Source organism: Prunus avium, chromosome 1 (genome assembly GCF_965620075.1).
Source record: "Prunus avium chromosome 1, drPruAviu1.hap1.1, whole genome shotgun sequence".
Lineage (NCBI taxonomy): Eukaryota > Viridiplantae > Streptophyta > Magnoliopsida > Rosales > Rosaceae > Prunus > Prunus avium.
The window spans coordinates 493,905-521,885 of record NC_142284.1 but is presented as its reverse complement, the minus strand read 5'-3'; the positions used below and the strand labels follow the sequence as shown (position 1 = coordinate 521,885).

The following is a 27,981-nucleotide window of genomic DNA, read 5'->3' as shown; positions in this document are numbered from 1 at the left end:
TATCCATAAAAATTAGATTTTTATTTTAGGCCAAACGACGTCGCTCGCGGCTTCTCTATTGAAAATTTTCAGTTTTTGGGTAAAAATAAAATAATCCAAGGAAATTTCAGTTCGCCCCTCCGTCCTCTTCCCAACTCCAACAGCCACAGATCAGATCCTCTCTCTCTCTGTCCTCCCATGGATTTGCTTGCACGCAGTATCTGCTTCTACCTACTTACCATTTCTTTGTTTCTCTTCTCGCGAGCTAAGGTTTGCTCTCTCTCTCTCTCTCTCTCTCTCTCTCTCTCTCTCTATATATATATATATATTTTTTTTTGTAGCGATGACAAGTCGTCGATCTGATTATTGTGTTGTTCGATTTTGATCCAGGCCGAAGGTACTGCTTCCGTCCTCTTCATCGATAGCTCCACTCATCGATTTCTTCGCAGCCCGTCCTCAAACGATGTCGTCAAGGTAATTCCAGCAATTGCTTCTGCATTTCTGCATCGCAATTACCTATCTCTATTCTTCAATTTAATTCTGCCTATGAAATTCAGTAGAATCGAACTAAAATGGTCAGAAATGTGTCGATCTATTTATGATTTTACGGACTCTTGGGTTCTTCTTTGTACCGAATTTTAAGCATACCCACATGTAGTTTAACAGTATTCTTTTGTACATAAAGGATACTTAGATGTTGTTCGTCATTTGTTTGCTAATATTACATGCTTTTACCTTCGCAGCCTGACTCAATGTTGCTCCCAGAAGTCAGTGCAGCCGTGTCGGTCTTGCTTGGATTTGCACCACCTGCCACGCTCTCAGCTGCTGGTTCAGCTAAGGTGTTTGATAATAAGTGATGTGAAGTTATTTTATCTAGTTACTTCGCATTTCGTTACTCAAATGTCTAATTCATGATATATCCTTATTTCTTTTTGGTAGTTAAATGAGGTTCTCATGCCTAATCCATTCATTAGACCTCGTGCTGTTTTTGTGCTGGAAGTCGGAGGAATTGATGGTATATACACTTGGTTCCAAAATGCAAGCTAACCTGTGAATCTTTTATTTCGTCATTATTGTTTTATGTTGTGCACTGACTATCAACATGAATGTATTGTACACGCAGATCCTAGTCTTGTAGTCAAAGATAACGCCATGTTCAGCAGCGCCTATAGTGCCAAGATTGACTTTGGCTCAAACAAAGCTGACATTGAGCTTCCAGGTATATTACTTTTTCTAAATGTATAAGCGGCTAAACTAGTGCATGAACATTACTATTCATCATCTAGAAATACATGAATTTTATTCATTGTGTGTGTTGTTGCAGATCAAGGTGAAGTCTCTGTGTTTTCTTTGGATGAACAATTGGCAGATTATACTGTCAAAGAGATTGGCGATTTTGTGAGTCAGGCTTCAAGTTATTCTATATCATATTTTGTTTTCCATGTTGTTTATCTATTCCATATTCTTGGTTATTTTCCCTGTATACATGAAAAGGAATTTGAGTTCTCGTTTTAATCTTAATTTGAATTTTTTTTTTTCCTTTAGGCATCTTCGATGGGTGGTTCATATGTTGTTGATACATTGGAACCACTAAATGGAGAGTTGAGCATCCCTTTGGCCAATGGTGACAACTTGAAGCTTCATATGTCAAAGGTTCTCTTAGATTGAGTCTTACATGGTCTTTTGTTTGATTATATATTATGCATATATGTTGTAAATTTGGCCACTTAAATCGCAAGGTTTGCATTGCATATCTTTGCAGGAGGCAGACAGGATATTCACAACTAGCCTTCTGTCTCTCATCCGCAACTTTAGAAGTGCAATGGAGATGCATCAAGATTTGTCTCACAGTATCCACAGCCCAGCTGAGTTATTAACAGGCCGTTTTGATCGAATCAAGGTGTTTTTTCCTTCCTTTTTATTCTTGGTAACTTCAAATTTTAGAATGGATGCTAGAAAATGTTATTGTCGATAGAAATGAAGCTTTATATAATGTATTTTTTAGTTAGTAATGTAACAGTTAAGATAAGGAAGACAGAGGTGTAGGTGTTCTGCATGGATTGTGTCAAAGTAATAACTAACTAGAGTATTCTTTGTGTGTGGATATGTTTATGTGTACGGTGGGAGGGGGAGGAAGAAGATCTAAGTTCTAGGACGCTCCTACCTCTTTATTCCCCCCTCCAGGCCCAGTTCAGGGTGATACTTTCAAATGGATCATAAAAAATAGTAGACTACTTTCAGATATACCCTCTGACAAAGACTCCATGTATTTATCTGATCAGAGAGAAGGCATTCCAGGAAACCACTAAGTTTGGTATGATGACAAGCCACAGTTTCTCAGTTATTAAAAAAAAAAAAGAGAATGTACTCTTACCTGAATAGTCAAAAGAGCAATGTGTATTCTTTTTAATTATTTCGGATGAGGGGGAAGTGGAGGGTAGGTAGGGTGGAGTTCACTTTTGGGCATCGTGCTTTCACATCGTCTGGATTTCAGGATATACTATTATCTCTTATTTTTGTCGATTGGAAGGCTGCATTGTTAAGTTGATTTCAGTTAGCTTAGATGTTTTTGATATAATTTAAGATACTCCGAAACCCAGCCCACATCAAGAGCTGACATGCCCGAGTCGACTCGGCCGACTCTGCCATCGAGTTTTCCTTACTCAGCCTCGCATATTTAATATGTTGTTTGTAGCAGCTTGTTGGTTAGACGTCTTTCCTTTTTTAGTGGACAGCTTGTTTGTTTTGGTTGTATTGAGTATTGATATTTATATCATATTTAATAAAATCCTTTTGTTCCTCCTTAAAAAGAAAAGAGTACATCAAAACCTAATGCGTATGTTGCATATATTCAGTACATATAAACACGCACACCCACACCCACACAGTCAAATAATGTGTTTGCACTTTCTTTTCTGTATGCGTCGTTGTTTATTCTTATTACGCAACTGTATTGAATTCCATAGCTTAATAATATTTGTTTTATAACACTATGACAGGTTTTGCAAGAGCAGTATGGAACTCAAGGTGCTGCTCATGGAGTGGAGATGCTACTCGCTACACTGTCCAAGATATTTGACTCACTCAATGATGCATACAAAGGTGATCTTGGTTTTAACTTTTTGGTAATTATTATCTGATCGCAGGCTGTAGCTTTACAACATTCCTATGCCTAGGGGAAGAAAATACCTGACGTTACATGACAATCTGCACATAGCTAATTCTTGTTCTTTTAAAGCAACTCCTGTTCCTTGAAAGATTGTAGCCAATTTTATGTATATATCTGCCATATCTTTGATATTGTTAAATAATTTTTGTTTTTCGTTTTTTAATAGTTTGGTTGAATAATCACTGTCTTTAAAGTTGACAGTTAATTAATAATTTGGCAGGTCAAATTGTTGGAGCTATCCTTTTCAATGGAGTTGCACCTGTGGAGTCAGGGAAGATGTTGAATGTGATGTTTACTTGTCAGCCATCTCCTCGTCGGTTGGCTGAAAAAGAAGTCCCGAAAGATACAAAGATTGTGCAAGTGCTTTTGGTTAGACGTACACTTGCTTGGATCACTGGAATTATTCTCATCATTTCAACTCTATTGGGGGTAAGATTCACTTGTCATTAAAGACCAAAAGTGAAACATGGAAAGGAGAAGAAAAAAAACCCAGTGGCCATGATCCAAATTTTATATGCTATTTGGACTTTGGTCAAGAAAATTGCAAGTTTAAGGATGAAATAATCAAACTAATTATAGTTGAAACATGCTCTGGCTTGACAGACTAAGGAATTTAAATAAATAAAAAAGGCTTTCTTGAATCATTTTGGTTAGGATGTCCAGTAGGTTATGAATCTCCTGTAGATTTTCAGATACATGTTTTTGAGTGATTGTACAAATGAGGCTATTTTATGTTTTGGCTGTGGAGGTTGTCCTGTGATACAGTTAGACAGTGGTTAAAAAGGATATTTCACATGTTTTGTTGTCCTTGTTTTGATGTAGGTATGCTTCCTTCTGAATATGCCAGTGACCAGGGATACCTTACTGTACTCTAATGTCAAGCTGGACTAAGCATGAACTGGAGGTACGTATTCAATGTTCCGAGTGCCGTGAAGAGGCCCAGGTTGCCACTAAACCTATTATGACGTGTCTTATGTAGATGCCTTGTTGTATGTATCCTCGATTAACATTGTTGTTGGGATACTGTTATCTGATGATACTGAACAGGTTTCTCTAGCTAATCAGATGCTCTCTATCACACTGATGGCATGAGTTGGGAATTGGCTTTAAGGAAACGTTAGTTATTAGACACAAGGGTTATTATTCATTTTTTATTATAAAAAATGTAAATCATGGTTTGGGCATCAGGGGTATGAACGAGAAATTTCTTGTATGTTGAATGAGGTTTATTCTCAGCATTAGGGTGACTTGAGGAGATTCTCTATGATATATGTATTTGGTGTATTTAAATCTAGAGTTTTACATTATATGTATTGTATCTCCTTAGTTTTGAATAAAAAAACCATTCAGTTTTCTTTCATATTCAATTTCTTTTCATGGAGGCATGTGTACGTGCTCTTCCGATTTTTCAAATTTGTAAAATACGGGCTTATTTGGCTTATCAACCTGGAAGCATCATGCTTTGTTCTTCTTTTTCCTTATTTTGTATATTCCACCAAGATGGTTAGATGCCTTGCCCTCAATCTTGGTGAAGCCAGTAGCCCTCCAGTGCATTGGAACTCGCCTCCCAAACATCAGTCCCTCAACCTCTATCTCTCTTGGACTTTCGTTTAGTTTTTAGAAATTTTCATCAGTTATTTAATTACTGGCTATTCAAAGTCTTGTATTTTTTATTACATTTATTACAACAACTGAGATACTGAATCGGTCGACTGAAAAAAGTATATCATTTCGTAATTGTAATATTATTGCGTTCAAAAAAACACCTAGCAATCACGTTCGCGGTAACAATATGATGGCAGGGCAATCACCGATGTCAAGAGTCCATGTTCACTCATGGCCAATAGCAAGAGAAACTTGCTCCTATATTTTTTGGATAGGAAAGAACGGACGTGTTGAGAAATATCCATTTTAACTCAATTTCTTCAGCTCATATCTCATTTATTAATGAGAATTTATCAAAAATAGCCAAAACTTGACCTCTAATTTCAAAATTGTCAGTTTTTGTAAAATATTTCAAATATAGCAAAAAGCTCACCTAAATAGACACAAATGCCCTTAAATTTTATGGCATCACCCTTTGAGAAAAAATTTATTCATTTATCAATAAATAGGATGATATAAATCAAATTCTGTTCTTCTATACAAACGTGGGTTAAAATTATTCCAAAGTTTTATTTAATAAAGTTTCTTTTTAGGTTTATGTGGATTTTAAATTTGAGGGCATTTTTGTCTATTTAGGTGAGTTTTTGGCTATATTTGAAATATTTTACAAAAATTGACATTTTTGAAATTAGGAGTCAAGTTTTGGCTATTTTTATTCTCTTTATTAACATTGTTAATTACTCTAGGGTGTAGAATCACTTAGACATCATGATTCTAGCCTTGGATTGATCAATAGCTTTTATTCTAGATTTGAAGTCTGGTTATTCGAAAATCTATAACACATTGACAGTGTGTGAGAAAATCCCGTCCCCCAACCAATATAATTGTCTAAAAAAATGTTTAAAAAACCTAAAATCGAAACTTAAGGTCATTATATACCAAAAATAATCAACCATGTCAATAAATGAGATCAAAAGTCAAAACTTCAAGAAAGAACAAACGTCATGTGTAGATCCTGGATAAATTATTTTTTTCTTTTACTAATTTATACACGTTAGTTGTTGGAGTAGTATTATAAAAGTGAGCAGTTATAAATAATTTGTGTGTAATTTAAGGCCAAATTTTGACTAGTGGAGATGTTCTCCAAGAGATTGAGAGAGCAGGGGAGGGAAAGTGACCGTTGTAGTGGCGGTTGTGCAAACGGTGACAGTTGAGTGAGGCTTGTATTAACCAAACCCCAAAGCCCAAAAGCCCAAAGCCCAAACCCAAGCGTCTGGTTTCAAAGTAGAAAACTTCACCCTTCATAATTCATATCCACTCAACGCATATCTTCTTCATCTTCTTTCTTTCTTTAATTTCTCTCTTGCAAGTTACAGCTAAGTTTTCTTTTTCTTAGATGTCTTCTTGCTCTCTCACTCTCTTTCTTCACCCTCCTCTTCCTCCTCCTCCTCCTCCTCCTCCTCCTCCTCTTTCACTTCCATTTGCCCCCAAAAAACCCCACCAATGTTACTCTCTCTCTCCACTTTCCCGCACTTTCAAATCCTTCAAATCTCCCCGCATCATCTGCTTCTCTTCAAATTCTTCCTCTTCCCAAAACGACCGCGAGGAGTCCCGCTGGCTCCGCGAAGAGCAGCGATGGCTCCGCGAGGAGCAGCGCTGGCTCCGTGAAGAACAGCGCTGGGCCCGTGACCGCGACTCGCTCCTGCTAGAAATCGCCGAGCTCAAGCTCAAAATTCAGGCCCTAGAGCATCGCCAGGAAGGAGGAGGGGCTTCAGTGTCGGAGTCCGAGACCATCGCCAACATCTCCGGCTTGTTGCAGATTTTGACGGAGAAAAATCAGATAGCTGAGACAGCGTCGAGTTCCAGAGCCATAGAATTGGACCATTTTCAGGAGGAGATTGAGGAGGTGTCTGCCGTTCCGGAAGTGAAGGAGAAGAAGAAGAGCAGAAATGCTTTGAGGAAGGGGTCGGAAGGTGAAGAGGTCCGAGCTATGCAGGTCTGCTTGCTTTTGAAAGGCGAGTTTTGATTTTTCGGAGTCTATCATTCATTTCTTGTGTTTTGTTTATGATTTAGTGTTGTCTTTGAATTATAAAATGTTACTTTTAAATTTGGCAAATTGAAAACTGAGCAGCATACAGTTTATTACAACTTACAAGGGGTATTAACTTTCCTTTTAGTATAGAAAGTTGTTAACTTTTGTTTCTTTTCTTTTTCTGTAACTGGGTTTGTGTGGTTCTTTCCTTCTCTAGTGTTCGCTTCGTTTTTGGATGTAATATTTGTGATTTCGACTTCTTGTAATATAATGTTCCTGTTATTTGACAGGAAGCATTGCAAAAACTAGGATTTTACTCGGGTGAGGAAGACATGGAGTTTTCCAGCTTCTCAAGCGGGACCGAACGTGCTGTCAAGACTTGGCAAGTAAGTTTCAATTATCATTAGATGTTAATATGTATAATGCATGAAGAATAAAATTTCAGAATCATCAAGTTGAACAAAAATTTCACAATGCGAAATATATATATGTTAGTCAACTTGTAATATCTTGTTTGACAGGCCTCCTTAGATGCCCCTCAAGATGGCATAGTGACTGCAGAACTTCTTGAACAATTATATACGGTGGCACAAATTGAGGGTCTGGATAACAGAGGGAGTACTCTGACTGCTACACAAAAGGTATAGCCTTCTGACGACGTACCATTAGCCTTTATTAAGTGGAAGCCGTTGATGTTTTAAGTTTCAGTACCAATATATCATTCCTCACTTGGAACTGAACATAATGGTTTGGTAAGTCATTGCTTGCATTCCTTAAGAGGAGCCAAAAACTCATTTGATGGTTCAATTTGAAGTGAACTAAGCCTTCATTTTCTTCAACCAGATTGTAAAGCAATGTAGCAAACAGCACTAGGTACCAACCAAGAAGCTCTGTTATTGAGAAACGGACCTGAAGCTCCGACTCTATTTTCAGTAACTCAGACATGAGGTTTCTTGGTTCCAGTTCCTGAGACAATCACTTAACATGCAAATAAATACGATATGACAGTGACATAATGTGCTGTGGTAACTTGTAACACACCGTAACTTATTTTGGATACTAATAAATGATGCTGATTATATTGGCAAATTGATTTTCTTCTCCTTGTTGGCCTTGAGCTAGCAACCTGATCATGTTCGTATAAGCTATAGCGAACCACTACATAGGCTGAAACATCGTAATTCTTCTAATGGTTGCATGGGTTCTGTTGTTTAGGAAGATACAAATGGAGCTGCAGTTACTTCTGTAACAGAAATTTCAGAGGTCCAGCAAACATTTGTGAAAGAAGGTGTTACAGAAGTAGAGGTATCTGAGCATCGTGTTTTTCTCCTAGGAGAGAACCGCTGGGAAGATTCTTCTAGACTTAGCAGGAACCGAAAAAAAGGAGGTGAAAGCAAGACAATGAATACCACAACAAGGTGTCTTACTTGTCGAGGGGAGGGTCGCTTATTGTGCACAGGTACCTCCTATCTATCTCCCGTCTTAGTCACTATATTCAAGTTTATAAACCATTGCCTTGCTACGCTAAACTTTTGCGGAAGTACTCTAAATCCACCCATACTATGTATTTGTATATTTATTTTGTTTGATCTGATTTTTAAATATAATGTTGAACACCAATGGCTTTGATGATGATATCCATTAGTTTTATTTTTGCACTTTTGCATATTTTGTTTCAACTATCCTCAGTCCCCTTGGTAGCTTATCTGTATTTCTTTGTTGCAGAATGTGATGGAACAGGCGAGCCAAACATTGAAGAACAGGTTAGAGGTTTCAAACAGAGATATTAATATTCTATTTTCGAGCATTATCCATCCAGGATGAAGTTTTAATTATTTTGTTAAATGACAGCAGTTCTTGGATTGGGTGGAAGAGGGAGCAAAATGTCCATATTGTGAAGGTCATGGGTTTACAATTTGCGACGTATGTGAAGGGGCAACAGTAGCTTAGGTATGAAAATATCTTCCCATAAAGACATGTGCAGTTTTATGCTTTAGTACATGTGTGTGTTTAATGGTAGTTTGCATTTATAAACAAATGCAGAAAATCATATGTATATCTACTGTTTATTATACAAGTCAACGGGGTCTAGCTCAGTGGAAAAGGGCAATGCCTTGCAAACCAGAAGTCTCATGTTCGAACCACGATCTCATAGTTGTGTGTGTATGTGTGTGAGAAATCTCCCTTCCCTTTAGACTATTGCTTGTACTATAAAAAAAAATAATAAAAAAAACAAGTTGACGTTGTACTTTGAAATTAAAGAGAAAAATACAAAGGGAAGTTGCCAATCGGCAAATTTAATACTTGATCAATAATTCAACAGACCAATTGTTATTAATACACACTATCTCCTCGTGTAATGGAAGGCAAAGCAAGGCCAAGGTTTAACAATTTTTGGCATGGAGTTACTGAGCTTTTTTCCCATCTCTCTATGATTGTTTGCTGGGGTAACAATTTTTACCTTAATAAGATGAAAACCAAATCCAGCATGAAGTAAGTTACGTTAACCATTACTCTATAGGACGTGTTAATGCAAATAATAAACCGTGAGATTTAACATTTAACTATATATATATATTCTCATTCTTTTATATGGTATTCTAGGAATTCTTAAAAAATTATATGAAAAAGAAATTAATCTATTCGAGCATTTTGAGCACTAATATCGCTTGTATAAATAAAATAATTGAAGAAATAACTCTAGCCCAGTGGGCTAAAATGGTATTTTAGCCCTAAACCCTAAAACAGTATGACAAAATTGTTTATTTAAAGAGTATAGCCGGGCGGCTATACTCTTCAAATACATTCGCATATTTTAACAGCATAGCGCACGGCTATACGCCCTTTCAAACTATTCGAACACAGATATACTCTTCAAATACATTCGAATATTTTAAACGTATAGCCGCACGGCTATACTCTTTAAATATATTCGTGAGGAATGTGATGCGCGAGTGAAATGAAGGGACAGATAAACGAACATGAAGCTTGCACTCGCAGTCACAGCCATTTCGCTTCTCTATAAGCTCTTCCAAACTTCAAAGACTTGGTCTTGTGCCTCTCTCTCAACTCAAGCTTCAAATTTTTTTTTTTGGGTTTCAGCCGCTGCGTTGATTCCATTGGATTGTGCTTTCTCAATGTCTGCCGAGGCAGTGGCTTCTGTCCTCCGAGTCCTAGCGACCGCCTAGGCCGATTTTTTGAACACTACGATTGACTGAAAGTTTGAAACCCGAAATTGAAAAAATTTAGCTGCAAATTTGAGCTTGAGATTGGGAAGCCGAAGCAGTGAAGCACAAGTCATGTCCATAGAAGAAGAGATCATGAGACTCTTAATTCATCTAATTCCATTCCTCTCCTTGTTTACCACCTTATTCTCTTCTCTCTTGGCTCTCTCCCAAACGACATGTTCACCTCACCACACCAACGACAACGACGACAATTCCTCCCTCTGCAAACTCCGCCTTATTCTCTTCTCTCTTCGCATTGACGACATGGCACAGAAGAAAAAAAATACAAAATTTGCTAACTTGGTGTCAGTATTCAGTGGAAGGAAAATGATGAAGCTATCCTATCATGGAGTTTCTATGGTCTTGCCAATAACAAGGTTCGGTTTTTAGGCCCCAATCTCAAATTCTGACTAATTATTTCTGGTTTGGTTAAGCAATAGATAGATTGGTTTGGTTCTTCTTGTTTGAAGCTTGATAAATCTTTATGCATTCAATATTCATCGAGTGATGGTTCTTCTTGGTTGTACTGCTTTTCATTCTTTGGATATTGCATTTCTGTTATAGATTTTGACAGTTGATCATGGCCTCGTGTTTGCTGAGAGAAATAATAATAATAATAATAATAAGAGTTGTCTCCTCCTCCTCTTGCATAGGAACACAAAACCAACCCACCAAAGAACAAAAAAAAATAAAATAAAAATTTCACAACCTCAAGTGAAAAATCTAATTCATTTAAGCTTTTATATTAGTTCTTTTATTATCAGCACACTTAAAAGACCTATATGATGAAGATAGAGGAGCCCCCGAGCAGTTCCTTTAATAATGTCGAAGCTCTTGGGTCAATCAATCAATCTTCTTAATCAACTGTTCAAACAAACTTTTGAATTAATCATAATTGGTAATTAAAAGGAAATGAAAGTCTTCGTGGGAATGACACTTCACTTATCTCTATATTACTTGTGTGGATTGTGCGCTTGCAATAATTTCACAACAGTTTCTATCCACCATGTAAACATTAAACATCATTATTGTTCTTTTTTTTATCTGCATGTTTCTGAGAAAATGTACTCTCTTAGAAGTTTGGAGAAAAGTCATCAACTCAGTTACCTAGTCTCTATGTGGTGGACTCGTATATATTCTCATTTTGTTGCTCAGTATGTTTCCCCTTTCACTTTATTTTGTATATTACAGGGGAAGGAACTGCGATTGAAGCAACAATATGTCTTTGTCTTGGCGTCCATACAAGACATAATTCAGAGATTTAAAGAGGCTCACAGTAACTTTGATGAATTTCCAGAGAAGGTCTAAGTCTTAATAATACGTGCTTTATCATATGTTGATTTCTAGGGAATAAACCATGTTATTACCTAATCTGGCAACTTGTTTTAGCCACAATGAACTTATATTTATTACTTTCCTCTGATAGTCATTCAGGTTTGCTTTTCTGTTTTTCCTTTTTTCCTCGTCTTAATTAGAGTGCTCTGCAGCTCAGTGATACTCACCCATCTCTAGAAAATAGCTGAGGTCATGAGAGTGCTTGTTGATGAAGAGCATTTGGGTTGGAATAAAGCGTGGGACATTGCTTGTAACTGGCTTGCGAGCATATGCAGCAGATCCTGACCTTCAACAAGAATGGATGATGGTACTCTCTAGGCTTGATATCTGCTTAGGAACCAAAAATATATTAAGATTTTGGCTCTTCTTTTGTATTTTATTATTATTTAAATCTGTTGTATATATGCTCATGTTGTAGGTTAAGAAGGTTAACAAAATGAGGCTCGCTGAGTACATTGAAGCAATGAGTGGTGTGAAGGTTTGGTCACAAGTTCTTAGAACTTCTATCCTGTTCATCTTTTCTCTTTTGTCTTGAATCTGATTTTATATGGTGAAAAACTTTGCATTCCATATTTTTATAACTTATTAACAAAGAACTACCATATACTTTCTAAAGGGAGCTATCACCATCCTCCAACATTGTGCATACCTAGTTCATCTTCTTGTCATGGTAATTTAAGAAGTGGGACAGTAATTTGTAGATTTTTCAATGAGATATGATGTGCAGTTGGAACTTTCTTCTTTTTTGTATTTTATGCCCTAAACCCTAAAATAAAATGACAAAATTGTATATTTAAAGAGTATAGCCGCGCGGCTATACTCTGCAAATGTGTTCGAATATTTTGAACGTATAGCCGGGCGGCTATACTTTCTAAATACATTCAAATATTTTAAAATTATAGCCGAGCGGCTATACGCTTTAAATATATTCGAACGAACAGGAAGCTTGCACTCGCAGAGGACGGAACTTGCACTCGCAGTCACTGCTTCGTCCTCCGGGTTCGGCACCGCAAAAGACCCAACCCGCCTAGCCGCCTAGCTCCCGCCTAGCGACTGCCTAGCCGCCTAGCGCCCGCCTAGAAACCGCCTAGCCGCCTAGCGCCCGCCTAGCGACCGCCTAGCCGATTGACTGGAAAGCCGAAGCAGTGAAGCACAAGTCAGGTCCATAGAAGAAGAGATCATGAGACTCTTAATTCATCTAATTCCATTCCTCCCCCTGTTTCCCGCCTTATTCTCTTCTCTCTTGGCTCTCTCCCAAACGACATGTTCACCTCACCACACCGACGACAACTCCTCCCAGAGTTTGCTTGGTTATTTTCTCATTTCTGTCACAACTGCTCTTGAAAGAGCCACCGAGGAAAAATCCTTACTACTAAATAAGGTAAAATTGGATTCAAACAACATTTCCTGTTGGATCACTTCACAAAAATATTTTAACATTAAATTACTATTACCTTTTTGTATATAATCTGTAGATTCGAGACATAAATGAAGTATCAAGACAGGAGGTGGATGAAATTATCAATATGTTTGCTCGGCAAGTTTGTGTTTCATCATCTGACAATATTCAGAAAAGGTACTCCTTGAGTTGTCTTTTCTTTTTCTTTTTCCTCATTGAAATGTTTAATCATTTCAACAATGTCTGTCAATTTGTTGTGTTAAGTGAGTTTGATAAAACTCCTTTAATTATAAGTTATAACTTAATGAGAAATTGTATATCTGCCCAATGCAAGTTATAGATGTCGCATATCCTTGAGATTGTCAGGCACTAGTGAGCAGAAAATACAGGTTATGTATATTTGAATGTATGTTGAAATATATACTGATGATAGTGATAAGCTATGGGTATCAACGAGTTAGAGTGATGGATTTGTTTTTCAATTTACTTGGAAATAGCGACAGTTTTTAATTAATCGGTTTATCATGTCTGCTATTGTCCTTTGCTCCAAAGAAGCTGCAATTACATATTCCCCATTAAGAAGTAAAATCGTTTTTTTTGTTCAATTGATTTGCCCAAGTAGTTCAACTTCATCAGAATTAGTTTGTTTGATTAACACATATCTTTTTTTCTTTTTCCCTGGGTACATGAAGCGTATAATTTTCTATTGTGATGGTCAAAATGTGCCCAGAGTACTTCTTAAAGATGTCTCCACTGCAATTCAGTTGGGTCTTTCTCACACAGCTATATGACCAATCCACCAAGTCCCAGTCTTGTTGAAAGTTCGGTATAAATCCTTTCAAGCAGCTCATGCTGGGAACTTGTCAATACTACATGCACCATTTGGACCGCATATTCCATATTTGTCACAGATATCAGTCGGTGCTATTAGATAAACAACCCAACCTTGGTTTCCATCACTCCCGATGTAGCTCAGCCCAAATCCATCTTGAGTCAAAGCCAGCCTGAAAAGAGTTGAGCTGTTGAGAAGCTTATAACCATAATATACTTCATCATCATTATCCAACACAAAATCATATGTTGGATTTATATTATGCAACAATATATGTCTTTGTCTCAGAATCCATACAAGACATAATTCGGAGATATAAAGAGGCTCACAGTAACTTTGATGAATTTTCAGAGAAGGTGTAATAATATGTGTTTTATCATATGTTGATTTCTAGGGAATACCCAATCTGGCAGCTTGTTTAGCTACAATGAACTTATATTCATTACTTTCCTCTGATAGTCATTCAGGTTTGCTTTTCTGTTTTTCCTTTTTTCCTCGGCTCATTTTTCCTTGTCTTAATTAGGGTGCTCTTTAGTTCAGTGATACTCACCCATCTCTAAAAAATAGCTGAGGTCATGAGAGTGCTTGTTGATGAAGAGCATTTGGGTTGGAATAAAGTGTGGGACATTGCTTGCAACTGGCTCGCGAGCATATGCAGCAGATCCTGACCTTCAACAAGAATGGATGATGGTACTCTCTAGGCTTGATATCTGCTTAGGAACCAAAAATATATAAGCTTTTGGCTTCTTTTGTATTATTATTATTTAAATCTGTTGTATATATGCTCATGTTGTAGGTAAAGAAGGTTAACAAAATGAGGCTCGCTGAGTGCATTGAAGCAATGAGTGGTGTGAAGGTTTGGTCACAAGTTCTTAGAACTTCTATCCTGTTCATCTTTTCTCTTTTGTCTTGAAGGTATATCAATGGATTACACTAAAATTTATCACTTTCAACTGCAGGTTAGTTTAGATGCAATGTTTGATGTGCAGACAAAGCGAATACACGAGTACAAAAGGCAGCTGCTTAATATACTTGGCATTATCCATCGATATGACTGTATCGAGGTAAATCTGATTTTATATGGTGAAGAACTTTGCATTCCATATTTTTTTAACTTATTAACAAAGAACTACCCTATACCTTCTAAAGGGGGCTATCACCATCCTCCAGCATTGTGCATACCTATTTCATCTTCTTGTCACGGTAATTTAAGAAGTTGTTGGACAGTAATTTGTTGATTTTTCAATGAGATATGATGTGGAGTTGGAGCTTTCTTCTCTTGTTTTTTCTTTTTTGGTAAGAACTTTCTTCCTTTTTGCCGCCACTTATAAGATGAGCACTTTGCTGCAGAACGTGGAGAAAAGTCAATGGCGTAAGGTTGTACCTCATGTCTGCATTATTGGGGGAAAAGCTGCTCCCGGTTATGAGATTGCCAAGAAGATTATCAAACTTTGTCATGCTGTCGCAGAAAAAATAAATAGTGACACTGATGTCGGAGATCTTCTGAAGTTGGTAAGAGAAAGAATTTTGTATCCTTCCATGTGTTCTTCCTATCCGGTTTTGTACAAATATTGAGAGGAGCTAGCATGAGTTAAAATCTCTGGTTTTTCACTCTACATACGGATACAATCATCTTCTATTTGATGTAATTTCTCTGTTATTCCAGGTTTTTATTCCTGATTATAATGTATCTGTTGCTGAATTGGTAATACCTGGGGCTGACCTTTCACAGCATATAAGTAAACTTTGCAGCATCTAAATTTGATGGAACCCCAAAAAACACAATCTTTCAAAATACAAAATCCTGAGCGCTTCAGCTTTTGGGTAACTTTATATCTTGCTTCTTTATCAAACCAGCGTCCTCATGAAACGTTGGATGTCCTACGCTTTCGAGATACAAGAGAGGTATTGCACTTTTCTCCCCTCTTCACATTGGGAATTTCAGGCGCAAGTGGGTATGGTATATGTAAGAATGAGATGCTACTTCTCATCTAACACATGTTGTTTGAAATCTCATTTAGAATAGTTTGTATATCAATGCCATTTGACATCTGATACCTTCAATTTATTTCAAAACAGAGCTTCAAACTTCTCTTTGTTGTTTTGTTAGACTGTTTTGTATCCAATTTCTCATCTGCAGAGAATACAACATGGACTAAGATATCCTAGAGCAGAAGAGCAGGGTTGTCAAGTGCAATGAGAAAAGGGCTGTAATTGGGTTTAGTTCATAATTAGGATGGATACATTTTAGAAAGTAAATTCTTATACAAGCAATTTTCTACTATGAAATTCAACATTCTTTGATCCACAAAATGTTGGCGGATCCCTATTTTTTGTTGTTGTATTTATGGGTTTAACCCGTATTATTTGTTATAAATAAAATTCATCTTTTATTCTTGCCCAATGTGCTAATAGCTGGAAATCATTAGAATGGGAGGTATCGGAAAGAATATAAATTTTCATTCCCCAATATCGCTTGTATAAATAAAATAAGTCTAGCCCAATGAGCTAAAGTGGTATTTTAGCCCTAAACCCTAAAATGACAAAAAATGTATATTTAAAGAGTATAGCCGAACGGCTATACTTTATACGTTCTTAATAGATTTGAATATTTTAAAAGTATAGCCGCGGCTATACTCTTTAAATACATTTGAAAAGAACATGAAGCTTGCACTTGCAGAGGACGGAGCTTGCCTAGGCCGATTTTTCGAACGCTGCGATTGATTGAAAGTCGTCAACAATAGCATGTGGTTAATACACAACATGCAGTACATGCATATGTGGCCATATTTATAGTGTTCGATAATTGGTAATTAAGAGCTTTACATGTGCAAAATCCATGAATAATTGTTAGTTAATCGGGGTTCTAGTTTTTAATGGTTACCTTTTAATCGGGTCTTCAACAAATGAGTTTAATCGGCATATCCTTGATGGGAGGAATAAATTCCCCTCACTAGCATCCGTGCCGTTTTATGCTATCCCCATCATTCAGGACGTCTACTCCTTAACATGTTAAGTATTGCAATAATGCATGATTAGTACTCCAACCTCTCTTTCTCACTCTTCTCGCTCTCTTTCTTCGCTAAAACCGACTTGCAACGAAGCATTTGCTTGGTCATGAATCGACTATCGGTTTCAGTTTGGTAGGCAGTTCCAACCACTCGGTCCGGTTAATCAAATTGTGCTTAGCCCTAATTAGCCTCCGAAACCAATGCACTGCATTGAAATGTGCAAAGTCCTTTTGAATCTACAAAGCATGCACTGCATTGGAATGCGAGAAGTCCTTTTGAACATCCAAAGCATGCACTGCATTGGAATGCGGAAAGTCCTTGTTGAATGAACAATTTTCCAACACTCCATCAATTAATTCTCTTGTTGGTTTTTATTATAAATGATTACCATATGCATTCAGCCTTGCATTCTTCAACTTAAGGTGATTGTTTTCCCAAGTTTCTGTTTATTATTTAGTACTCTTTTTGTCTCAATGCTCGATCTTTTCTTTAATTCCTTGTCATACTCTTGCAGATAGACGACGGAAGATGGCAGGACTTATACAAACACATTGCAAACACATGAACCTAGATATGATTGGCAAGTGGAAAAATTTGGAGGTGTTATCATTAGGTCCATGCTTAAATTTGGCGAAAATACTTGCAATTATACCAACACATTGCAAGAAAGTCTCGTTTCTTTTTCCCTTAGTTTGGAAGAGAGACTCTGACGTTAGTTAGATACTTAACCTTTAGCCCCACAGCTAAAGCAACTTCACTTTGAACATAAGCAGAAAACTTAATTGTATTTTATAAAAAAGGAAGGAAGTAAATTACTCGTGCAATCAATTAAACAGTGTCTAAATTGACAGGTATCTGCACAGTATATAAAGCACGGCACCGTAGAGATCAATATTGTATCTCCATCAATCATTTAGAACTTATACTGCCCTACAAGCTCTTATTGTTACAGAATTCAACCAATTTAAATTTCCCAAAATATATCTATGTTTCCTCCTCTGGTGAATGTGAAACTACTACGTAAGCCTTGGGAGGACAGGACTAACTCCTCCAGACCTTGTATACAAATCTTTTCGTCCTATTGCTTGCATCCTTATAGATTTGTCTTTGGTTTGCTACCTGCAGCAATACGCCTCGTCACCGAACGCATTGTCACAAATTCCTCTGCTGCAGAAGGGTGTATTCCCACCTGCACAAGGAACAAAAAATAACTTTCAGTATAAGTGAAGCCACAAGGTAAAAAAGCATTTAGAAAACAAAACAATTTACAGGGGAATATACTCTCAGAATAAAATCACCATTTACTTTCCCTTCCAACATCCATAACAAAAGTTAAAGGATGGTTACCACCTCTCCCCTTCCCCCCTATTGCACCCAACTCATCCTCTCCCTCCCAACCCATGTTTCTTTCTGTCCTTAAAGAGAAAATGTGTTTATCCTCTGCTTCTGTGCAAGTAGTTAGTGAATAAGCATTCTTTTTGTGCATTAATTCAACAGACTGTTTTCCTTAAGCTAAAAACAAGACATTAAAGTGGCAAGCACTTGAACTACTTAATAGCCATAACGAAAAGTTCAAGAATGATCAATGGTCCTAACAAGCCATAACGAAAAGTCCAAGTATGATCAATGGTCCTAACAAAATACACAAAGTAGGTGATTCGAAAGTAAAACTCAGAAATGAATCTTCGCCCAGCACTAATATCCAACTTACCGTACTGTCAAACTGTGCCTTGGTTGCCCCACACTTCAGTGCAATAGCAATGCCCTGTGTAAGACACCCAAAATAATGTAATTCTCTGAACAACAATAAGATGGTAAAACGAAAAGAAGATGAAGAGTACTATAAACAGCATTTAGAAGCAGTATAAGCTCAAATTACACAAAATCTAATTAACCTTTGTTTATTAGAAAATGATAACTCATGATTCTACAGGCTTCTATGAGCACATTTTCTTTAGCTTCTTCAACCTAATCTGCTCAAAATATCGACAACTAGTGAGAAAGAAAAAGTGACAGCGGGTCACACCTTGACCCAATGCCCTAGAGGCCCTGAACTTCCGCCTAGGCCTTCCATTGATCAGAACTGAAAAATTGGCCGATTTTATGTATCCATTAAGCAACTTCCCCCACCCTGCCCCCAAACCCTCTTTTTCTGTGACATTATCTGAGAAGATCCACTACACATGATATTACACCTTTCAAAATCGATCGTGAACACTCTTCCAAAGTTTCCATAATGTGAGTTATCAATTTAGTTTGTACAACTTTGAATATCCCCTTTATTCAGGTAGTACAATACTTTATCTCCTATCATCAAGCATACATGCCCTCATCTTCTAAACACTTCAAAACCTCAGTAAGAATATTGTTTGGTCCTAAACCCCTTCCTGTGCCTAATACTTTGTCAGATCACAAACTAAAGATGACTATTATCCAAAAGATTTTACTTAAGTATCACACGCAAGATTAAGCTTTCTATTTCTCTTCTTTAATACTCATAATATACCATCACTTAGGTAGTAAAACATAGGATCATGGGCAACAATATTGCAAGGTTCCTCTCAGGAATTACTGAAAAAATAGAGCAAGAAATACTTGATTCTTGAGGGACTCTCAACATGCAGACACTGCAATAACTATACATATCTAGGGATACAGACAAATTAAAACTAGAGAGAAGTCATGTTGTACTTGAGGGCAAATATGTACAGAAAAGAAGGAATTAGTTGACTTCAGTTATGCAAGCGCAGTTTTGTTGAGTCGAAAAGTTCTTTTACGTATCAAATTACAGCAATTGCAAACACAACATAGCATTTGAGATTTACGGAGTTGTACAAATAACAGAACATATACCTGCACAATCTCAGGTGAATCTGGCCCACACATGGATGCCCCAATAACTTTATCTGTCTCAGCATCAACAAGAAGCTTCATAATTGTCTTTTCTTGTCGTCTAGATGAAAAAGATTAAAAAAAACAAATACATTGAAGTCAGTGCTTAAAACACCAAGGGAACGGACTACAAATTTGCTCAAAGAGAATAAATAGAACTTCAAGCTTATAATTGTACGTTCATGATTTTGCTCATAAATTGAAGTCAAAATTTTTGCCTATAGTTCAACTGATAATTGAGCTCTCATGTTGATGACCTTATTTATGGAAAGCATGAAAGAATCCAAATTCAAACTTAATCATGGGGCATCGCAGTCCAAACCAATAAAGGAACAATTGTAATTTTCAGTCAGCGTCTGTATGGACATATGCAGTAATCCAAAGAGTAAGACCTCACAATGCCGTACGTACCCAGATACAGTGTTCTTCATTGGAGTGAAGGTCGATGTGAAAACCAATATATCACCTTTGGCTTGTTCTATTGCCTGTTCTTCACTAAGGCCCACAACAGAAAGAGGTGGAATGCTGCAAACATCAAACAGAAGTTCATTAGGAAAAAAAATTTATCCAAATGCAAGAAATCAGAAATGTTTGAGTATCATAAGATTGCCCTGACACAAATTTAAGTAACCACACAGCTACTAAGAAGCCAAATAAAATGGGTAGACTTAAAATGTCTAACATGACCAAAGGCAAAGGCTACAAACCACTTCTTGATTGTGGTCAACGTGGCAGATTTCAAATAAAAAACCACAGCAAGTGAATGACCCAAGGCCTAATCCAAAAGTGCCAGCTGAAGGTGACTTTTGAATTCCTAGGCCTTGCTTATGTAACATAGATCTTCCCAGCGCATTTTTGATGTGGGATTCGGGGTATCGCAACCTCCCCTACTTTAGGACTTGGCATCCTCGCCAAGACGGGAATCACCTTTATCAAACAGGCAGGCCTTTCGATGTGCAATGCAACCATTTAGCTGCCCACGGATCCACGTTATCCTGTAGCACAAGGGGGTTGGCGCTCTTTCCCTCCTCGGCAGGGAGACGTCGTCATAACAAAGGCCCACAAATCCCACATAGGCAACCAGCCGGGTTGGGGTGTGATACCATTTGTAACAACCCAAGGCCTTGTCCAACAGTGCTAGCTGAAGGTGACTCGGTTTCCTAGGCGCTGTTTATGTGGCAAAGATCTTCCCAGTGCATTCCCGATGTGGGATTCAAGGTATCACACCAAGCACCCAGTCTGGTGTTTGCACTTCTCAAGAAAAATCTCAACACTTAACTAATTCTATAAGTAATAAACCCAACGCTTCAAAAGGACAAAACACTTTTATAAAATCACAAAATAGTAATTCAAAATATAATTCAACTACCATGATGTTCCTATATTTACAAGAAGATTTCCCCTTCTTAAATGAAGTTAATTGGTCCCCAGAAAAACTAATGTTCTTCTTTCCAATCTTTTTCACCTAAAAGATTCTGCAAGGGAGCTCTGAAGTTTAAAGCATTCACATTCAGATCCATAAGTATCTGTAATTAGATTTTCATTTGAGTTGATCATGCCATATTAAAAACAAAATTCAAACCATAATGCATCTTTAAATCCTTCAGGGAAAGAGGGCTTCTTATGTTGATCCACAGGTGGTATTAAATCTTTAAGAAAGAACAAATATCTAACTTAAAATGCCAGTCCTCATACAATCTCTATATGCGGGGGAGTTTTCTGGAAAGAATCACTTATGAGTTAATGTATTCTAGAGATCTCATGAGATCATAAAGTGTATTTATTGTGACCAGCTCGACCGCACAAAAAAGTCACCTTTAAAGGGGGGTAAACATACAAACAACGGAAGGCCCTTTTTTTAAGGGAGAAACTATTACCAAAACACTGCACAGGGTATATCGCGGTGATCCGGTTTGCTAGGTTGGCCACCAAAAACAGTTTTCTGTTGGGAACATAAGATAAATTAATAATAACATCAAATCATCTATTTGTTGATAAAGCTAAGAATCCAGAGAAAAGGAAAATTAAGCAATCAATAAAAAGTTTAAGGAAAAGGTAGAAAGAAAATACATACTGCGAAGCAAGTTCCCTCCATTAAAGCCACAGGAGTAAGGTTTGCTCGGTTTGTAACATCACCGACAGCCCATATGCTAGGTATGTTGGTACGTGAATACTCATCTACCTGAAAGAGAAAAGAGCCAAGACCAATATGGTATAATTGCTTGCCACAGTAAAAATCTCTCTCTCTGGGAATGGCATCACTGATTATCGGATTAGGACAAAGCATCAGACAAAGAAAACAAAAAATAAATTACTAAAGGAAAAGAGAAAAGGAGAAACAAGGGAAGTTGCATTAAGATTATCAACTGTATAACTCTATATTGCTTGAAAAGACGAAACCATAAATCCCACTGGCTCCATCCACTAATTGGAGACCACCCTGAACTGGTCCTAATCCTCACATTACCATTGAACTTTGATTGTCACATTGATTGACAGCAGAACAAAAGAGGAGGTATTAGGGTTTTACAAAAATTAGGGGACCCAAACTGCGTAAGCACGATTATTTGCCTTCTCATACAGAAAAAGGGAAAATTAATTCAAAATAAATATTGAAGACTCAGATTTGCGAATACAGAAAACAAGAGATATACAAGATACTGACACCAGATTAGTGAATCAAGTTTGCAATAACTTCGAATGTCTAGAAAAAACCACTGCAGAACTAATACTAAAATCAAACACATACAAATTCAATTCAAAGTTGAAACACATGACAAAACGTCAAATGAAAATAACAAGATGCAAAAGTCAAAGCTAGTAACCTTCACAGCCCCTGTTTTATCAAGTTCCACGCCTATGGCTTCCAAATTCAACCTCTTTGTATTGGGAGCTCGACCTGTCATTTGTAAATTAGACCGAGGCAATCATTTCCCCATGAGAGACTGAGCTAAACCATAATACAAATATCATTACTAAGTTCACCCCTAGTGCTCTAAGTTACGAAAAACAAACACAAGTTTATACTACTAGTGAACAGCCTATTAAATGTATGAATTACATGAATCCCAAAATGTCTGGATACAAGGATGATTAGAGATGATAATTCCACAAAGTAGGTGCAACTATCGAAACTATTATAATCATTTACTATGCAATATGGTGGAAGCCCATAATGAATCCAAAAACCAGAGACACATTAAGAAGCATGCATAAGATGCAAGAACCAGGATTGACTGCTAAACTTTAAAGGAAAAAGGTAGCGCTATTGCTGTCATGTAGGTTATGAGAACTTTGAAGAAAAGTAGCACATGAACTCAGGTGATGTCTAACAGCTAACATGAAAAGGAAAAGGTTTTCACTATTGTAACACTGGGTGACTTATACAATTATTTAGATAAAAGAAAAAAAAAGCTAAACAGGACAGCTCAATATCAAGCCATGACCAATGACATTGCTTTACCCAGCAAAGGAGGGAACCCTAGATGCTGTTCAAAACATTGGCAACAAGGGAGTCTTATCCAAGGCTTGTAAGATGCAATGTGAATTGCTAAAACCATAGCGGAATATATCCAACCAACAGAAGAGTAAATACATAATTAAAGTGTTCAAATGGGACAGGCTGACCATCACCGAGGGTTTAGCCGAGTGGTGAGGCCTGTGGTTTGCTCCCACGAGGCCTGGAGTTCAGTTCCTAAGGTACCTACCTAGCTATTTGCTACAGTTTCCTGCCTCCCAAGGATTGCAGTGTTCAGCAGAAGGTCCCAGTTCCGATTTCACAATTCAACTATTGAAAAAAACTGAAAGTAATTTCTTTTTGGCCTAGGCGTGGTTTTTAATTAATTTTTTTCTTTACTTAGTTACAATTTGTAACAAGTAGCATTAACTTCCAACCCCATTATCAGAAACACAACTAAATAGGTCTGTAGTTACCAGTGGCAAACAGTACAACATCTGCTATCAGCTCTTCACCATGATCCGTGATAACTTTTATGCCATCCTCTGTTTTTATCAACTGAATTTGCAGGAATAATCATTAGTACTAGGGCAAACAAAGATTAAACAAAAGTCAAAACATATACACTATAAAAGTGAGAGTAGCAACAAAGGTACGTCTACACTTCCTACAAGTCACAATACCTCTGTCAAATTTGTCTGTGGGTGTAGATCAATTCCCCTTCCTTCCAGATTCCGTGCGACCGCTGCCCTCATTTCATCATCAAAACCTCTGTAGTAGGATATGGACAAATCTAAGTGAGTCACAAATGCTACTGTGTCCTTCACAATAATTTGTAACATGGCATCGGAAACACATTTCAATAAAAAAAAGGCCTTATTGGCATGGCGTGTACAGTTTTGAGCATCAATTTTCCTAACTTCTTAGTCATTCCCAATAAAAAAAGGCCTTACTGTGCAATAAATTTTTTTTCCAAAAAGCACAAAAAAGTTAAAATTAAACTCAACTCCCAATAAATACCTTAGTGCCTCAAACTTGCAACAAATATTTCATAATAGACAGACGAAAGCCCACATGGCAGCAACTCCACTATAAACATCAACAAGGCTAACAGTTCAAAAGGGAAAACGCAATAACATCAAAAATAACAACCTCAATGGAAGTTCCTTTCTGAAGAATAGATCCACTGAAACACCCATCCCACGCCATATTGAAGCAAACTCAACAGCAATGTACCTAATAACAAGAGAGGATAATGGGACTAACTTATGAGCATGCAAAGCAGATAAAATCAAACAAACAACATAAACAAAGAGATTAAGACAAACCCTCCGCCAAGCACCACAACACGTTTAGGTAACTCCTCCAAACTCAATGCTTCATCAGATGATATACCCAATTCCTAGAAAAGAAATTAAAATGAATTAGAAAGAAAACAGAATATTTGTAAACAACAATAATAGCACAAATAGAATCATATTTGAATGCGGCGACCATGTTATGTATCAAACTTAGGCAGTAGTTGCAAATGAAGGACAGCTGAATGCTATAAAAATCAGCTCTATTAATCCAACTGGGGTGATAAAGGGCTTCTTTGGCTGTATTTTTAATGACAAGGGACTTCTTTGTTTTAACAGAAAAATCAAGAAGAATTATAACTTTGATGACCAACAAATCTACCTTTTGTCAAATAAAACTGCATAATGTCATAAAGCACACTCAGGCCAAAAATAAAATGTCGATAACACAACCATACAAATTTAAATTCCAATGCAGAATTTTACCTGCCCAGGAATAGTAGGTCGTTGAGCCCGACTGCCAGTTGCAATCAATATGTGCTTGGCTGAATAGCTCAATTTAGTGCCATCTAGCTGTGTCACCTCAACTTCGTTGGGACCAACTATCTTCCCCTCTCCTTCAAACAATTTAACCCCAGCATTCGACAATAAACGCTTGTATATTCCATTTAATCGAATTATTTCCTCCGTCTGTGAAAGAAGACAGGTAAATATCAGTTTTGAGTTATTAAATAATTAATAAGTAATAAAGGCAATTAAAATGAAATGTGGAAAATTTATTTCTGGATTTCAAAACAACAATTCATTATATAAAGAAATCAAACCAATCAAAGATATCTACCTTCCAAATGGAGTTTCATTGTAGTAGTTCTTAAATATAATAGGAAAATAAAACCCCACAATAATATTTTTGGTGGTCTTCTTGTTGTACGTTAGTGAATTTTCTATCAAAAAAATCATCTTTGTTTCTTTAATTGAAAAAATTATAACAAATTCAACCGCAATTGAAATTTTCAAAACCAACAAAGTTATCGAAGGATCTTTTGTGATTTTGATAACAATTAGACGAACCAAGAAGTCCCCAATTGGTAACTTTGTAATAATTTTGCAAGGCAACACACATAATATTAAGGAGAGTGAAATTTAACACTCAAACTCTGCTAACCAACCTTCTTATGCAAAAGTTTCTTCCAGTTGAAATCAACTTTCTCATTCACTTCCCACCCATAATTCTTGGCATCCTGCAATAGCAAAACCAATAAATTCATCAGACCATTTCTTTTAATAAGAGACAAAATACTTTATCAAATATACAATATAAACATCTGTATAAACGTAGTGAACAAGCTATCCACTGGAAATGCATATGAAAAACTTCCACAGTACAGCTGCTAGAAACCTCGCATTGTGCTAGATTATCCAGTAGATCAATTAGTTTGAGTGTCAACTAAATGGTGTGATGACTTCCTTTTTGTTAGTTTTGGCTAATTCACATGAAAATAAGTTTGTGAGCTCCTGCTAGATGCATTAATTGGAGCAAGGGCAAGTACATTCATCAGACCAATTAACATCAACTATAAACAATATATGTCATATTCTCACCTCGATTTCACCACCAAAAGATGCTCCATACACCAAGATCTTTTTGGGAACACAACCACGAATGACACATCTGGAAAACCAAATGTGCAAAACATAAAACCATATAAGCAACATCAATCTTCAGAAGTCCTAATTTGTCACAACAACGTGACAGACCACTAACCACAGCATTGAATTTAAGAGTTTCAATGAACTTACGTTCCACCAACTCCTCCAACTACTTCTGAGCTGATAGGATGAAATGGAAGCTCACATATCCCAACCTATGAAATCAAATGAAATGAACCCATAATATGCTTCTGTCATAAAAGGGAATGGATGAACAAAGTTAATAGAAGTGTTTTCCGGTAATGTATATATTCGTACCTTAGCTCCAAAATTAGCGGAAAATCTGGAGGCACGGACACCACCGCTTCCAGCCCCAATAACGAACAAGTCGAAGTCATAGTGGACCTCTCCTTCATTAGGCTGGCTCACCTCACCATCAATAAGCATCTTCCTCGACATGATTATAGAGTAAATCCAACTGAATCTTCAGAAACCACAATATCATCATCATTAACATCAAGTATCTTTTTGGAAAAGTGCACAAAGCAGAAAGGCTACAATTCTATTTGGCTGCCGACCGAGAAAGTGGGTGAAGCGAAATAAAAAAGCAATATTTTTTTTCTTAATCCGAAAAACTTATTTGATTTTGTTCAAATCAAAACAGACATCAATTACCAATTGAGAGTACTAGAAATTAAAAAGTAAATTAAGAAAATCCCATCAAAGAAGGTGTTAAATGCATGAACTTTTTTTCGTAACCAAAAATGAGAATTTGAAAATTTGAAATACTGTATATAATTTGGTTTGGATTGTATGATTCGTACAAAACCATTAATGTTTTGCAGAAGGAACGATCTTGTGGGTAATTAAATCAAAAGGAAACGTGGATCGTACCTTGAAGTTGAAGATGGCGAAGCGACTGTTGTTGTGGCTTGTAGGGTTTTAGGATATAGAACAAAAACAATGGGAAAATAAAAATGCGAGTGCGTGTAATGTGAAAATAAATGGGAGGTAGCTGCAGAGGCAAAACAGACCGACGTAGAGAGAGTGAGAGAGAGTAGAGAGAGAGGGAAGAGAAATTTGTTATAGGCTGCTGCTGCTTCTTCTTAGCAGAGGTTTCGTCCAGTCAAATGCGTGGGGCATTATTTAGTTGTCGAATTTTGGATCGCGGACTTATTTGTCTGTCTGATTATTACTAATTAATTGTAGTTTGACACGTATCTCTTTTGAGAATATTTTTACTTTTTTTCAAATAAATAAAATTGACAAGGCACATGTGGTGTGGATGGATGTGTCGTGGACCATACACAAAAGAAAGACCAATTGGATTTTGATTTTGCATCTCCTCAAATAAATAAATAAGCTTGGATTTGTATATTTTAATTTCGATGGTTCCATTTTTTGTGTGTAAAATAACTCGATTTACAAAAACACTAGAACTTAGATGAAAAGAGTGTTGTAAAATAGAATGTACAAAACACAGAATCGGTCTACATTCATCACTAATGAAGCAGGACATAGTTGCTTTCTTATACATCATATCCCTAACAAGTTTCATGAATTGCATTTACATGTGTTTTAAGTAAAAACGAAGAGGGGTATTCTCATACCAAATTCTCACCACTTGGAACTTGTACAAGTCTCCCTGGGAGACAAAGACAACCCGCACTACGGTTGTGAACTTTGTGATGTTCATGGACAATTTGCTAAAAGAGGTGAACAATTCAAAAGGAAAAGCAAAATAGGGACCGCCACAAGAGTGACAAGAAGAAGGTTTGCTATTGTTTTCCTTCTTGGAATTAACTCTTTTTGGTATATATAATGGGTGGGGGCAGTGATGAATTGTAACCTTGTCACATTTTAATATCACCCATCCAAATCCTTAATGGGTTGTTATTGTCAAGTTCAATAAAGAGTCAAAGACAGTTATCGTCCAAAGCAAAAGGATAATAAGAGGCTTGCGTACCACTTTCGAGTTACTCAATCAAATGGTGCCTCATGAACATGAAACGATATTGAAAATATAAATTATTTTTTCAAGAAAAGTTGAGCTTCATGATTATGTTTTGCTATCTACCCCCAAAAACAAACCCAC

At 36.9% G+C, this 27,981-nt stretch overlaps 4 protein-coding genes across 10 annotated transcripts; 3 read left to right on the top strand and 1 right to left on the bottom strand.

Annotated features, from left to right (window-relative positions):
- Nucleotides 1-77: 77 nt before the first annotated feature.
- Nucleotides 78-4,508, top strand: PMP (putative type 1 membrane protein). Of its 3 annotated transcripts, none has more exons than XM_021960993.2 (12): nucleotides 78-249; nucleotides 370-453; nucleotides 723-818; nucleotides 919-994; nucleotides 1,103-1,198; nucleotides 1,304-1,377; nucleotides 1,525-1,632; nucleotides 1,742-1,879; nucleotides 2,979-3,081; nucleotides 3,369-3,577; nucleotides 3,971-4,052; nucleotides 4,196-4,508. In XM_021960993.2, the coding sequence occupies exons 1-11, from the start codon at nucleotides 178-180 to the stop codon at nucleotides 4,037-4,039; spliced, it is 1,125 nt and encodes a 374-aa protein (XP_021816685.2). In that variant the 5' UTR covers nucleotides 78-177; the 3' UTR covers nucleotides 4,040-4,052; nucleotides 4,196-4,508. The 3 variants fall into 3 exon arrangements, 2 of the variants coding, with proteins under 2 accessions (XP_021816685.2, XP_021816673.2); XR_002527038.2 differs by having other exon boundaries at nucleotides 79-249; nucleotides 3,971-4,091; XM_021960981.2 differs by having other exon boundaries at nucleotides 79-249; nucleotides 3,971-4,508.
- Nucleotides 4,509-6,041: 1,533 nt separating this feature from the next.
- On the top strand, nucleotides 6,042-8,906 carry PTAC5 (plastid transcriptionally active 5). 2 transcript variants are annotated; one of them, XM_088250298.1, is made up of 7 exons: nucleotides 6,042-6,749; nucleotides 7,076-7,171; nucleotides 7,307-7,426; nucleotides 8,001-8,244; nucleotides 8,511-8,548; nucleotides 8,637-8,735; nucleotides 8,829-8,906. In XM_088250298.1, the coding sequence occupies exons 1-6, from the start codon at nucleotides 6,150-6,152 to the stop codon at nucleotides 8,733-8,735; spliced, it is 1,197 nt and encodes a 398-aa protein (XP_088106424.1). In that variant the 5' UTR covers nucleotides 6,042-6,149; the 3' UTR covers nucleotides 8,829-8,906. The 2 variants fall into 2 exon arrangements, with proteins under 2 accessions (XP_088106424.1, XP_088106428.1); XM_088250302.1 differs by having other exon boundaries at nucleotides 6,045-6,749; nucleotides 8,640-8,735.
- A 3,381-nt stretch (nucleotides 8,907-12,287) lies between these two features.
- On the top strand, nucleotides 12,288-15,974 carry LOC110758878 (alpha-glucan phosphorylase 2, cytosolic-like). Of its 3 annotated transcripts, none has more exons than XM_088253104.1 (8): nucleotides 12,288-12,728; nucleotides 12,823-12,923; nucleotides 14,114-14,268; nucleotides 14,375-14,434; nucleotides 14,538-14,642; nucleotides 14,728-14,781; nucleotides 14,929-15,090; nucleotides 15,245-15,974. In XM_088253104.1, exons 3-8 carry the CDS (start codon nucleotides 14,170-14,172, stop codon nucleotides 15,335-15,337), a joined length of 573 nt encoding a protein of 190 aa, XP_088109230.1. In that variant the 5' UTR covers nucleotides 12,288-12,728; nucleotides 12,823-12,923; nucleotides 14,114-14,169; the 3' UTR covers nucleotides 15,338-15,974. The 3 variants fall into 3 exon arrangements, with proteins under 3 accessions (XP_088109230.1, XP_088109225.1, XP_021816533.2); XM_088253099.1 differs by having other exon boundaries at nucleotides 12,289-12,728; nucleotides 14,102-14,268; XM_021960841.2 differs by lacking the exon at nucleotides 14,728-14,781 and having other exon boundaries at nucleotides 12,290-12,728; nucleotides 14,102-14,268.
- A 1,418-nt stretch (nucleotides 15,975-17,392) lies between these two features.
- LOC110758941 (glutathione-disulfide reductase) lies at nucleotides 17,393-27,039 on the bottom strand. Of its 2 annotated transcripts, none has more exons than XM_021960923.2 (17): nucleotides 26,781-27,039; nucleotides 26,205-26,370; nucleotides 26,037-26,101; nucleotides 25,839-25,908; nucleotides 25,406-25,477; nucleotides 24,723-24,926; nucleotides 24,267-24,340; nucleotides 24,091-24,174; nucleotides 23,622-23,709; nucleotides 23,415-23,496; nucleotides 22,307-22,380; nucleotides 21,556-21,663; nucleotides 21,359-21,423; nucleotides 19,893-20,006; nucleotides 19,443-19,542; nucleotides 18,301-18,354; nucleotides 17,393-17,778 (listed from the first exon to the last, which is right to left on the bottom strand). In XM_021960923.2, exons 2-17 carry the CDS (start codon nucleotides 26,343-26,345, stop codon nucleotides 17,683-17,685), a joined length of 1,491 nt encoding a protein of 496 aa, XP_021816615.1. In that variant the 5' UTR covers nucleotides 26,346-26,370; nucleotides 26,781-27,039; the 3' UTR covers nucleotides 17,393-17,682. The 2 variants fall into 2 exon arrangements, with proteins under 2 accessions (XP_021816615.1, XP_021816621.1); XM_021960929.2 differs by having other exon boundaries at nucleotides 26,205-26,364.
- Nucleotides 27,040-27,981: the final 942 nt, after the last annotated feature.

What these genes read in the sequence shown, in the direction of transcription:
- PMP (XM_021960993.2), top strand. Translation starts at nt 178, where the DNA reads ATGGATTTGCTTGCACGCAGTATCTGCTTCTACCTACTTACCATTTCT. An exon ending in CCTCAAACGATGTCGTCAAG is followed by an intron (nt 454 to 722) that starts GTAATTCCAGCA and finishes TTACCTTCGCAG; the next exon opens with CCTGACTCAATGTTGCTCCC. An exon ending in GCCGTTTTGATCGAATCAAG is followed by an intron (nt 1,880 to 2,978) that starts GTGTTTTTTCCT and finishes ACACTATGACAG; the next exon opens with GTTTTGCAAGAGCAGTATGG.
- PTAC5 (XM_088250298.1), top strand. Translation starts at nt 6,150, where the DNA reads ATGTCTTCTTGCTCTCTCACTCTCTTTCTTCACCCTCCTCTTCCTCCT. An exon ending in GGGTCGCTTATTGTGCACAG is followed by an intron (nt 8,245 to 8,510) that starts GTACCTCCTATC and finishes TCTTTGTTGCAG; the next exon opens with AATGTGATGGAACAGGCGAG. An exon ending in AGCCAAACATTGAAGAACAG is followed by an intron (nt 8,549 to 8,636) that starts GTTAGAGGTTTC and finishes GTTAAATGACAG; the next exon opens with CAGTTCTTGGATTGGGTGGA.
- LOC110758941 (XM_021960923.2), bottom strand. Translation starts at nt 26,345, where the DNA reads ATGTCGAGGAAGATGCTTATTGATGGTGAGGTGAGCCAGCCTAATGAA. An exon ending in TGGAGGGAACTTGCTTCGCA is followed by an intron (nt 21,424 to 21,555) that starts GTATGTATTTTC and finishes TGTTCCCAACAG; the next exon opens with AAAACTGTTTTTGGTGGCCA. An exon ending in AGGCACAGTTTGACAGTACG is followed by an intron (nt 17,779 to 18,300) that starts GTAAGTTGGATA and finishes TTCCTTGTGCAG; the next exon opens with GTGGGAATACACCCTTCTGC.
- LOC110758878 (XM_088253104.1), top strand. Translation starts at nt 14,170, where the DNA reads ATGAAGAGCATTTGGGTTGGAATAAAGTGTGGGACATTGCTTGCAACT. An exon ending in TTCAACAAGAATGGATGATG is followed by an intron (nt 14,269 to 14,374) that starts GTACTCTCTAGG and finishes CTCATGTTGTAG; the next exon opens with GTAAAGAAGGTTAACAAAAT. An exon ending in ATCGATATGACTGTATCGAG is followed by an intron (nt 14,643 to 14,727) that starts GTAAATCTGATT and finishes TACCTTCTAAAG; the next exon opens with GGGGCTATCACCATCCTCCA.